General features: G+C 44.6%; 1 protein-coding gene across 2 annotated transcripts in view; it reads right to left on the reverse strand.

Annotated features, from left to right (window-relative positions):
• csmd3b (CUB and Sushi multiple domains 3b) overlaps nucleotides 1-12,752 on the reverse strand; it is a 489,673-nt gene that overhangs the window by 54,285 nt on the left and 422,636 nt on the right. For both annotated transcript variants that reach the window (XM_047150624.2, XM_047150623.2), the window contains exons 49-53: nucleotides 5,097-5,285; nucleotides 2,263-2,448; nucleotides 1,139-1,333; nucleotides 699-872; nucleotides 1-174 (exon numbers count right to left, since the gene is read on the reverse strand). In XM_047150624.2, the coding sequence (XP_047006580.2) occupies nucleotides 1-174; nucleotides 699-872; nucleotides 1,139-1,333; nucleotides 2,263-2,448; nucleotides 5,097-5,285 (918 nt within the window). The remainder of the gene's footprint in view (nucleotides 175-698; nucleotides 873-1,138; nucleotides 1,334-2,262; nucleotides 2,449-5,096; nucleotides 5,286-12,752) is intronic.

A 12,752-nucleotide genomic window follows, 5' to 3' on the forward strand; every position in this document is an offset into this window, starting at 1 on the left:
GGATGCAGATGGGCAGCTGTCCGGACCAGTTGTGGTCTTGCTGACAGATGCGCACTGAGGAACCAATGAGCCGGAAGCCTGGGGCACACTGGTATACCACCGTGTCCCTGTAGCCAAAATTTTCCCCGATCACCTGACCATTCACAATCTGTTCGGGCAACCCACAGTGACCCCCTGCATGGAGAGACAGGATGACAGAAAGATCCATTTAAAGAGAAGGAGGTTCATGTCATTGTTAAATTAAACAGTCGTATCTGAGGTGATGGAACTGCAATATTAACACTAGCGGCTGTAGTTTGCCCTTATTTTAATGTCAGAAACAATCAGAGAGATCAGTCATTTGGAAGCAGGATCACTCTTCGGTGTGGCTTTGAAGAGGAACCTTTAAAGGAAGCTTAGATTTAAAAAGATGTTGGTATTTTCACTTTCTGGTGAAAAAGGTTTCACTTCTTGGGTGAAAAATGTTCAGTGGCTTATTTATAGGTAGGAAAACATTTTAATCTTTTTATAGCGAGTGATTTTGACTTAGCTGATACTTTTACCAGGTTAGAGGACACACACCATATATTATATTTTAGCACACGTTCTGTGCCATGTATTAAGCTTGAATGCTTTTCATGAACCTTGTGCAGATCTCTTCATGAACTCTAGAGTCTGAAGAAAAGTACTGAATGTAGAAAAGAAGTGAATGTGTCTACCTAGGCATCGCGTCTCTGTTCCGCTCCACAGGCCAGATGACAGGCACTCTCTCACAGTTGAGCCTACTAGCATAAAGCCAGCCTCGCACGTAAAGATGGCTGTTGCCCCAAAGGTAGTCTGTGTCCCAATCTTCTGCCCGTTGGCAGGTGTGGGTAGGTCTCCACAGGAAATTACTTTGAAGGGAGGGAGAAAATTACATGGAAAGAGACCAGGGCTAAAGGAGGAAGGATTGCAACGGCTTCATCAAGTTGCAATCAACCTTTTACGTAAACTCACTGCCATACACACAAGAGCAGTTTTATAAACTTCCTATATGAAATCTAGATTGGCATCAATTACACTCCATGTAGTTCACTGTTTAAGATATGCTCAGAATTTTTTACATGCATATTGACACTATTTCTCTGCCACCGATTAGGCTGTTTAATTGGTGTCTTACTCTGACAGTGAGGCCGCTCATTCCTCCAGCTCCACACCCCATTGGCCATGCACTGGATGTGGGCGGGTCCCAAGCGGTAGTAGCCAGGGTCACAGGTAAAGATGATTTTAGTCCTGTACTCATAATGTGAACCATTGACAATTCGCCATCGTCCATGCTCCAGAGAAAAGGATCCAATGCTAGGGCAAACAACAACTAAAAGCCCAAACACACACACACACACACACACACACACACACACACACACACACACACACACACACACACATCACAATTAGGAATATGCAGCCCACTGTAGACTCAACTTTTAACTTTTCCTAACAATCTGCATGATCTATTTCTGATTTTATTTCCATTTGATATCTATAACAAATTTTAAAAATACTGTTGACAAGGGTTACTGTCGGGTTGCTGTCTGTGTAGAGTTTTCCATTTTCTCCTCATTTCTGGTTTTCTCTCACATACCAAAAACATTCCGGTGGGTGGATATGCAACGCTAAATTACCCTTTGATGTGAACGAGTGTATAAATGTATGTGCATGGTGCCCTGCGATAGACTGGCATCCCATTCTGGGTGTATTCCTGCCTCATGCCTGGGCTCATGGATAGGCTCTGGATTCAACGCGACCCTGACCAGGATAAACTGGTTACTGAAGATGAATAAATTTAAGTTTATACCAAAAACCTTTAGCTCATAAATATTTTGTCCTTTCAGTAGAAGAGTCAAAAATTACCAAAAGATGAATTGTTATTTAAACGCTTTTTATTAACTGCTATGAAAAACAGACTGTCGTGTAGAAACAGCGCATCACTTGGCGCCATACTGATTTTTCCAACATAATCAGCCCTCAGTGCCCTCCATAAATGCTTTAAACCAGAACACATTTGAAGGCTATTTCCTACGCTTCAAAAATCAGCGTCCTCATTTTGTAATGGGGCCAAGACATCTGTGCCTGAACTTTAATGGGTAATAACTTAATGTTTTGGCACTGAGAACATAATCAGCTCATAAATAAAGGAGAGGTGAGGCTGTAGTTACACGGCTCCGTGTGTGTGGCAGGGGTTCTTAAATAGGCTATAAACACGTTCCTGTGTGTGTTTGTGTGTGAGGAAGTGCCTGATACCTGAGCATCGAGGAATCTTGTTGTGGGTGCTCCAGGTGCCATCAGGCTGGCACGCAGCGCTGGTCAGTTCCTTGGAGGAGAGCCGGTAACCATCATTGCAGAAGTAGGTCACGCGTGTTCCCACCGAGTAATCCACAGCCAGCACGCCCCCATTCACTGGAGCCTTGGGCACCCCACAGGACACAGCTATGATGAAGAAAGGCTTTAAACATTTAGTTCTCCTTAAGAATTCGCTCAAACTGATATGAAAGGTCATGGTATTAGAACTGTTGGTTGCTGCGCTATTGAAGCGTAAGCCACTCAGTAGTAATTCATTAGTTTTGCAGTTGCTTTTTAATGGAGTGTGCACAATGTTTTATGATGTGCAGATGAACAAAAGCCTCTGCAAAAGGCCAATACCAAGATTAAAGAAGTAGCTGAAAAAATTATTCATACACAGAAGGGCATTAGAAAATCTTTTAAAAGAGCTTGAAAGTCCACAAAGCCAACGATTCGATCGGTTTCCTTTATTGTGCTGCTGTCCGGGCTTCGTCAAGCTCACCAGCAAATGGAAGTTCTTATCTTGATTGCACCTTTCTCCTTTTATATAGCTGCCACTGAAACATAAAGGGCATCAACCCATTGAAGGTTTTTTTCACACTCTGAATATGAAACATGATCTAAGCATGGACACAGCACCAACACCTCTCTCTACTTTTTTCCCCATTGCTCTGAGTAATATTTAACCTAATGTTGAAATACAAATCAAAGATAACACTATGTTCTCTCTTGTACTTTCACACTTTGATGACGACCAGGGATGAGGCAATTTTGCAATAGTTTAGGAGAACAGAGGCAGCCAGAGAACCTGGAACACTTTGAAAGTCTAAAGAGTCATTTAAGTGTCACTTGGTGTTAGGATTTTAGCGCCGTAAGCCGTAGCCTCAGAGGGCGCAGAGCCGATGCTGTCAAATTATTGCATGGAGGGAGGTACCCTGAGTGCACTGACTCAGAAACTATTTACACATGCGGCACAGATCTGAGTGGATAGGTGGTGCAGTATAAATGACACAGATGGAGAAGAGAACTTGGCAGATTAGTCATTAATGTGACAGATCAAACAGATCATAAATAAACTGCATCAGCCAGAGAGCAGCTCGAGTAATTATTGCATCTCTGTCCGTGACCATAAAAGCTTGTTAGAGAGGCTGGATTCTGAACACTGGAGACTGGAGGAGAATCTGAATTAATACTTTGAGCCATTAAACACTCCTGCACTGGAGGAGTGACTGTATAGTGCATGTGAGTGATACATACTGGAAATGCTATATACTGGGTTATTCAGAAATACTGGCAATATCTGTTTTCCAGTAAGGTTCAACATCGTGTTAATAAGAACTAATGCGGAAGCAAAGCAGAGACAGCAAACGTTGGACTCAAAGTTCCAGAATGCAGTGCTGTGATATGAAGCAGCTGTGCCGAGTTATGGTGGAGACTCGATTCGATTAGTTAGCAATCTATGAAATGTCAAGCGTGATGATGTTGACTGCGGGATTAGCAAGAAAGCTGAAGCTTTGGAATTTGATATTTGAGTGGGATGTACAGATAAGGATGTGAGAGAGCTGGACAGCATAAAGGACTAAAGTGCTGCTGCAGTGGTCTCTTTAGGTAGAAATGAAGCTAGGAATAATTCCTACTAGCACCACTATAAACAGGCAGTTAATCATCAATGAATATCATAGAAAAGCATTAACTAAAGTGAAAATAGACCAACATGTTGATGAAAGAATTTCAGCATATTCATTCAGTACAAAATAAATCTTAGACAGCAGTGATGATCACGTGTTAATTCTAACAGGGTGGACTTTTCCATTAAGGCCACTGAAATGTAGAAAATAAAGCAAAATCTAAATTTTTTTACTGTACATATCCATGCTGAAAAAAAAACAAAAAAACAATAGAAACCCTCATAGTAATGGTTTTAATGGTTATAATGGGAATTTTATTGATTTTAATGGAAACTGTAAAGGACCCTGTGGGTCTCTACTGGTAATTTATTGCCTTCTATTGGTGGAATGTAATGTACAGTGGATACCATTAGGGACCGGTAATGGTAATGGCTTTAAAGGTTAGCTGATAGGTTGTAATGGAACTGTAATGGAAACCATTAGAATTTCTTCCATCTAAAACATCTTTTAAGCCCAAAATATTTAATATGATTGCTATGTTCACCTTAATTATTTGTTAGATTGCTGTTATGTTGGCTTTTTTATTTTTACATTTTACTCATATTATTCATATGACTGGATTGCTCATTTGACTCCGTTTACTCATATTACTCATTAGCTTTTTTTTTTTTTTTTTGCCATGACAAATTTTAGTTAACGTCTATTATGTAAAGCATACTAACTGTAGGAGTTAACCTGGCTAACCCAGTAACATTGTTCCCATGAGGCACTCTTACAAATGTAATTATCAGTTCAAGTGGAACTGTTCGTGTTTTTACAATGCTAGACTGGTAACTATAAATGCTTTTTACTTGTCAGCAACATTATCCTTGTAGCTCCAATGTAAAACAAATGGACACCAAAAATGTCCAGCCCAACTACAACTGCGATAAGGGGAAAACTGTATACATTTTAAACTCTGACCACAAAAATAAAGAATATCATGGTAATATTCATGTAATTACCATTATAGCCTACATTATAGATTAAAGAATTTAACATGCATTAAAACCATTATATTTATGTTCCTCTTGGTATTTTGTTACATGCATTATTATTTCTGTTTAGCCCATATGGAACAGTACTTATCAACAATCAAGGCGCTGCGTATCCGTGTTCAGCTCTCACCCTGGCAGGCAGGTACCGGTGCGTCCCATGTGTAGTAGCCATAAGGCGTCTTCCTGCAGACAGCTGTGCTCTTGCCAATGAGGCGATAGCCGCGATCACAGGCCCAGCGAACTTGGCTGTTCAGATGCCCTCCTGTCTGACTGCTGATGGAGCCATGGAGCGGTGAATCTGGGGTGCTGCAGTACAGAGCTGCACACACACATACACAAACACACACAGACAAACAGAAAGCAAACCCCATCAGCTCCTTAATCACCACCTAGAAGAGACGCCCTTGCTCTGGGCTATCTCAGCATGTCTTCTGCCATGTGTTAGGGAACCATCTCTAGGCTGCCTTTTTTGGCAATCTGCTACTACTTCTCAAAGGATGCCAGGACACAACAATATGACAAATACTCGTTATTTATACATTCTTTTCAACCAGCATGTTCCATGTAGAATTTATTATTCTTTCCAAATATTTTATAGCTATCTGGGGATATTACATTTTTCCCCAGTAATAATTCAGCATAAATAATACATCATTTAAGTGTTTTGTTCAAGATGAACATGAACAAAAGCATGATGATAGTACAGTTTCAACCATGGCTCAAAGAGAGAATAAAACCATGCATGCTGTATACAATCTTGGGTTTTTCCTTATCGGAAGATATTGTGACTTCTTATATTTTATAATATTGGAATTACTGTCATAATAACACACATAATTTAGCCAATTACAAAAATACAGCCCGCATTATATTATATTTCCACCACCTGTGAAAACACATGTACTTAACTGTATTTAAAACATACTGAAATTTGTCCAAGTATTTTGTAAATATGTAAAATGCTGGAAAGTAACCTGTGATCACACCTTAATTACTGTAACCTGTATTTAAACAAAATAAATTAATAAGTAAATAAATACATTACTAATATATATATATATATATATATATATATATATATATATATATATATATATATATATATATATATATATATATATATATATATATATATATATATATGTGTGTGTGTGTGTGTGTGTGTGTGTGTGTGTGTGTGTTATACCACGGCGAACTCGCGGCTGCAATTCCCAGTAGTGCCGCCCAGGGACACGGCGGAAGAGGACTACAATTCCCAGCCATGCCCGCGTTCGAGTTCACCGGAGTTCTGATTATGAACAACTGCACTACATCTAAAGTTATAAAAGGGCCTTGTTAACGTCAGCTGCTTGCGAAGTAACTGCTCAGCAGCCTCGTCTCTGTTCATGTACCAAGCATTAATCTCATATACGTTTACCTGGTTTCGACACTCGCTTGTCTTTAGATTAAGCTTCTGCCTACGCCTCGTATAACCTGATTGCCCGATCATTCTGACCTTAATCTCGTTCCGTGTTCCGTCTGTCGTCCACCCCACGTAATCCTGATTGCCAGTCCGCATTTGTCTCCGCCTAAGAATCGTAACAGATTACTTCACCTCACAATGGAGGCAGCGGACACCCCAGAGTGGCAATGCTACATCCTGGACCAGAACCGCACGCTAGCAGTGTATCGGGACGAGACATCCACGTTACGCATGGAGGTCTCACGATTGAGCGCTTCCGCATCTACTACCGCAACGCCCTCGGCTCTCTTGATGATGCATCCACCGCCGGCTGCCTCAGCGTATGTTCAGCCGATGCTGGCTGCGCACATTCCGACCACGCCAGCTGCACACATTCTGGCGCCGGCTGCGCAAATTCCCACCACGCCGACGGCGCACAACCCGCCTCTGCCTACACCAGAGAGATGCGCTGGGGAGCCGGAACGATGCAAGGGCTTCCTGCTACAATGCACGCTATTTTTTGGAAGCCACCCGGATATGCCGGAGGTCCGTAAGTTGACCCATTGTATGGAATTACTCTCCGGAACAGCCCTGGCTTGAGCTACGGCGGAGTGGGAGCGAGGAGGCGGTGTCAGACCGCTCGCTAGCAGACTTCCTTGCCCGTTTCCAGTGCGCCTTCGACCATTCTCCTGATGGCTGGGAGACTTCTGGACCCCAATCACCCAAGCAGGCCTTTACCACCGTCCCCATCCTCAGACACCAGGATCCCTCCAGGCCGTTTGTCGTGGAAGTAGATGCACCTGAAGTGGGAGTGGGGGCTATCCTGTCTCAAAGATTTGGAGATAGACCCAAGTTGCACCCCGTGGCGTTCTTTTCCCGGAAGTTGCTGCCAGTGGAACGCAACTATGATCTGGGGAACTATGAACTGGCTGTTAAGCTGGCCCTAGAGGAGTGGAGACACTGGCTGGAAGGAGCCGTACATCTATTTGTTATTTTTACGGACCATAAGAACTTGGAGTATCTGAGAACCTCCAAATGCCCCACTCCTCGCCAGGCTCGTTGGTCCCTATTCTTTTCCAGGTTTCAATTCACCCTGTCTTATAGGCCTGGCTCAAAGAACACAAACGCCTATGCACTGTCTCGTATTCACGCCCCAGAGGGGCTGGCGGACCAGAAGAGTTATATTGTGCCTCCCTCCTGCATAGTGGGCACCTCGGAGTGGACCCCAGAGCAAACCTTAGCCCGTATACCCAGGTCACGAATGTCCTCCCAATAAACAGTTTGTACCAAAACGGTATCGTTTAGAACTCATCACCTGAGCCCACAAGACATTGGCTACGGGTCACTGCTGGCTGAAAAGTACTGGTGGCCCAACATGCCTAGGGAGGTTCAGCGCATCGTATCCTCATGTTCCTCTTGAGCTCGGTCCAAGGGACCACGTGCTCTACCTGCCGGGAGGTTGGTGGCTCTACCCATACCTGATCCTGTGGTCCCACCTGGCTCTAGATTTCATAACGGACTTGCCGAAGTCGCAGGGAAATACCGTGATATTGGTGGTCGTCGATCGGTTTTCGAAATCCCTGTGCCTAATTCCTCTACTGGCCATCCCATCCGCCTTCACCATGGCGGAACTCCTTTTCCAACATGTCCTTCGGTACTTCGGCATCCCTGAGAAGATTGTGATTGACAGGGGTCCACAGTTCACATCTCGCGTTTGGGCCAGCTTCATGGAGAAGATGGGGGTCACCGTTAACCTCACTTCCGGGTACCACCCCCAGGCCAACGGACAGGCAGAACGGGCCAACCAAGAGGTCATACGGTTCCCCTGAACCTTCTGTTCCACCAACCCAGGGGACTGGAGCCACTTTCTTCCGTGGGCAGAATATGCTCAGAAGTCACTACGGCATTCCGTGACCCAGCTCACCCCGTTTCAGTGTGTCTTGGGTTACCAGTGTTACAACCCGCTATCTTGGGGGGAAGTTTTTTTTTGTGCTGTGACATTTTGTGTGCAGGTCCGAACTCCCTTCCAGACTTTCCAGCCTGCCCTAGCCTGCCTTATTATTGAGTATTCTTTTCACTTGTGTGTGTGTGTATATATATATATATATATATATATATATATATATATATATATATATATATATATATATATATATATATATGTTCACTTGGTTCACTGGCAGTAGGGGTGTGGCTGTCATTTCTTTTGGGAGAAGGTTCCTTTTGTCTCTGTTTCCTGCTTAGCTAGTTAGGGAAGAATATTTGTATTTTCTTTTCTTTCCTTTTAGGTAAGCTAGCTCCCTAATCATAGAGTCCTTTTGTTTATTATTTTGGCCTTGGCCCACTCTGAAGATATGCCTGGTTGGTTATTTGTACAATTATATGTATATATTGTCTGTTACAATATACCACAACCTTTTTCACACAACCTTGTTTGCATTTTTATTCCCTTATTTAAAGATCAATCAACTTGAATCCCGAGCTGGTTACTCTGTGTGGCCCAACCTAGACTGGGCCGTAACACCAGCCACCATTGTTCCCCTGGAACGCATCTCACACGGACTCACCAGCAGTAGATCAGTGGTTCCGCCAGAACGAACAGGTCTGGGAACGCGCCCATCAACAGCTGGTGCAGGCGTCATACACCGCCAAATGAAAGGCCGACCGGCGTCGGAGGGTTCACCCCAATTATCGACCCAGGGACAGGGTTTGGCTCTCCACTAGAGATTTAAAGTTACCCCTCTCGGGCAAGAGGCTTCAACCTAAATATATCGGCCCCTTCCGAGTCCTGAAACAGATTAATGAGGTCACGTATCGTCTGGACCTACCAAAACACAGTCGCATCACCCCGTCTTTCCACGTCTTGCTCCTCAAACCTGTGATACCGGGCCCCTTGGCCACAGCGGTGCCGGGAGACTCCCCAATGGAACCGCTGGAGATTGAAGGCCGCCCAGCCTACCGCGTCCACGACATTCTGAACTCCAGACTTAGGAGAGGAGGACTTGAGTATCTGTTAGACTGGGAGGGGTATGGACCAGAGGAGCAGTCCTGGGTCCCAGCCCGAGACATTCTAGACACAGGTCTGCATAGAGACTTCCATGCGGCTCATCCAGACTAGCAAGGTCCACGGAGGGGAGGGAGGCCTCGGAGGGATTCGGCTCCCAGAGTGAGCCCTTTGGGGGGGGCTCTGTTACACCACAGCGAACTCGCGGCTGCAATTCCCAGTGTGTAGTGCCGCCCAGGGACATGGCGGAAGAGGACTACACTTCCCAGCCATGCCCGCGCTCGAGTTCACCAAAGTTTCAATTTCGGTACCAAAGCAAAACACAAAAACATGCTAATTGAACAACACACTATTATATTAATAAAGTTAAACATCAATACGAAATGTATTTTTAAAAATGCCATTCTGTACGGAAGCCCTAAGCGGCCATGCATTATTACTTTTTTTCTGTTGTTTTCTCATGATCTCGACTTAATTTTCCTGTGTACTGGACCATCATCCCGAAGTCAATAGGGGATTAAATGGGGGATTTGGTTAAATGCCAGAAATAAGGTCTGTGGTTATCACAAGCTCAATATATGTTCACATTTTTTACTACGCCATAGATATATCAGTAATAACCCACTCAGGATTTTTTTAAAAAGCTTTTATGTGTCTTGAAAAAGGCGGTTGCTAGCAAGAGGCTAAATGATTACAGAGATTGTTGGGGACATTAAACATCATCACGCCGAACAGGAAAACTCTTCTATTACAGCCTCGTTGTGTTTATACTCGCACTCTTGCAACTCAACTTTGTAGATTTAACAATTTATAGTATTTTCCAGTTGTATTCTTTAAAAAAAAAAAAAGACTGAAAGAGTTGTCGGAAGTGGAGCGTTGGTGACGTTGAAGTCATTCAATTGTGGTAATCATTTATAGCATAACAGTAGCGTTTTAATTCTGGCGAGTGTGTAGGCCTCAAAATCTTATGAATCTTATCTTAATGAACGAAACATGAAACTTTTGTTGGCCACAGAGTTCCCTTTCAAAGAGAACTTCGACATTGCGCTTAGCATATCACTATAGAAAGCGCCTCACACACGTGACCGGTATCTGAAATCTGTAAAATCATGCCTATTTACAGGCCTGCCATGATCAGGTGACGTGGCAATTAAGCACGTCACGTGATATAAATATGGCACCTGTGAACCGCACCATCAGCCTTTATTATCTTCAGCGAAAGACTGCATGTCAGTTGTTTGTGTAAAGAAACAAAAAGACGCTTCATTTTCTTGCTATCTTTTCTCAAAATCTCTAAACTTTTCTTTCTATCCCTTTAAAAAAAGAGAAGAAAAAAAGGAATGAGTGAGAGAGAAATATATGAGTGAGAGAATTCAGGAAGTGTGTTACGGCTTGCTCCCGTTTCATCACGGGGAATAGTGCACACTTTCTGGGTGAAGTGTTTAGGAGTGTAGCATGCGATGGCAGCCTCTCGAGGCTGCACATAGTAATGCCTACATAGGCAGCTCGGCTCGCAACTCGCGCTCTTCTTGGAAGCCGAAGCGAGTTGGGTTTCGGAGCCTCGTGGATTTGGGCTGGCCGCTGAGGCAGCCAGCCGTCTCAGGTTTGGGGGATCTCTTATGGATCCGGAAGAGGAGCCGGAGACGAGCTCTGCTCTATCTCTTGCTGTGTCTTCTGGGTTTGGCTCTCCGCTGGATTTTGGAGATTGTGTCGCGACTCCTCCTTCCGCTATGGAAAGCCAAAGGGAAACTCCCCCCCACACACACACAAAAATAATAGTAAGAATTCCTCTCTGAGTCCGAGGAGCCAGAAGGATGTGCTAAAAACTGAGAGCAGCATATAAAGAGCTGCTTGAAGTGATTACTAAGGCTGGATGAGCCTTTTTCTCCCCAGTGAAAGTAAATCCCTCACACTGCAGAAACTCCCCTTTCTTCCAGAAGTGCATGACAAAATATCAGGCTTCTGGGGGAAAACCATGCATAAGCCATATTTATAACCCCACAATGTTGGATTATGTGCCCATTGTGGGGAATGAACGGCATGGCTATTTAGCTATGCTGAAGGTGGAGGAGGCGCTTGCGAGCTACCTCTCTCCATCGACGGCAGGTAATTAGGGGGGCCGGCTTTGCCATCCAAACCACCGTGTAAGGCCACTGTGTCATTGGTGGGCAAGGCCTATGCAGTAGTAGTCTTGCTTGTGGGTCACTGCAGACAATGACAGTGTTGCAGGCCTACCAAGCAGACCTGCTGAGTGAGCTCAACATATGGCGGCATTCAGCCAGTTCCTTCCCTGTTGTCTCGAGCTCACCCGGGCATCCACAAGTGGAGCCCGGGCCAACACTAGCGCGAGGGAGACCCAGAACCCGCCCACAGACAGCCAGGGGAACCGGGCGGCCACAGTCGCGGCCTGCTACTAGGCCTGATCTGAGAATGGTCATAAAGGCCAAGCAGGCAAAGAAGAGCGGTCCTGAGGGGCCGTGGAGGGACGTATAAGGGGACATGAGTTTGTTAGGGCAGTTAGCCCCCAGTGCTACTGTAGGGCCTCACCTAGCCAAGGCGGTCCCCAAGTTTTCAGTGTTCTCTGGTCAGCGAACTGTCACAGGGCAACCAAAATCTGATGCTTTCCCTCCAATAGAATGTGGAGTAGTTAATGTTTCTAAAAGACCATCTAGCAGCATGGAAACTATTGCCAAATGTGTCTCCATGGGTTCTGTCTACCGTAGAAAAGGGTTACCGGGTCCAGTTTATAGCTCAATCCCCCCGGTTCAAAGGTGTAGTCAGCACCACAGTAGTTAGCACAGACCAGAGCCCGATGTTAGCGCAGGAAGCAATATCCCTCTTGGACAGAAGGGCCATAGAATATGTACCTCGTTCCCTGAGGGAGGGAGGTTTTTACAGCCGTTATTTCCTGGTCCGCAAAAAATAGGAGTATGCGGTCAATTTTAGATCTGTGTCATCTGAACTGTACTCTTCGGGCATACAGGTACAAGATGCTGGTGCCCAAACTTATCATTCCACAGATTCAGTTTGAGGACTGGTTTGTGACAATAGATCTAAAAGGTTCATATTTCCACGTAGTAATATCACTAGCTTTATCCCCTCGCACCTTCACAAAGTGCATGGATGTCACTCTGGCTCCATTGTGACTCCAGGGCATCCGTGTACTAAACTACCTGGACGACTGGTTAATTCTAGCACGATCCAGGGAACTGGCGGTTCAACATCGAGATGTTGTTCTCGCCCACATGAATAGCTTGGGGCTCATGTTGAATCTCAGAAAAGTATGCTTTCCCCAGGTCAGTGGACAACTTTTCTAGGGTTTATAAGGATTCTACTATGAT

This window comes from Ictalurus punctatus, chromosome 24, assembly GCF_001660625.3.
Source record: "Ictalurus punctatus breed USDA103 chromosome 24, Coco_2.0, whole genome shotgun sequence".
In the NCBI taxonomy this organism is placed as follows: Eukaryota; Metazoa; Chordata; class Actinopteri; order Siluriformes; family Ictaluridae; genus Ictalurus; species Ictalurus punctatus.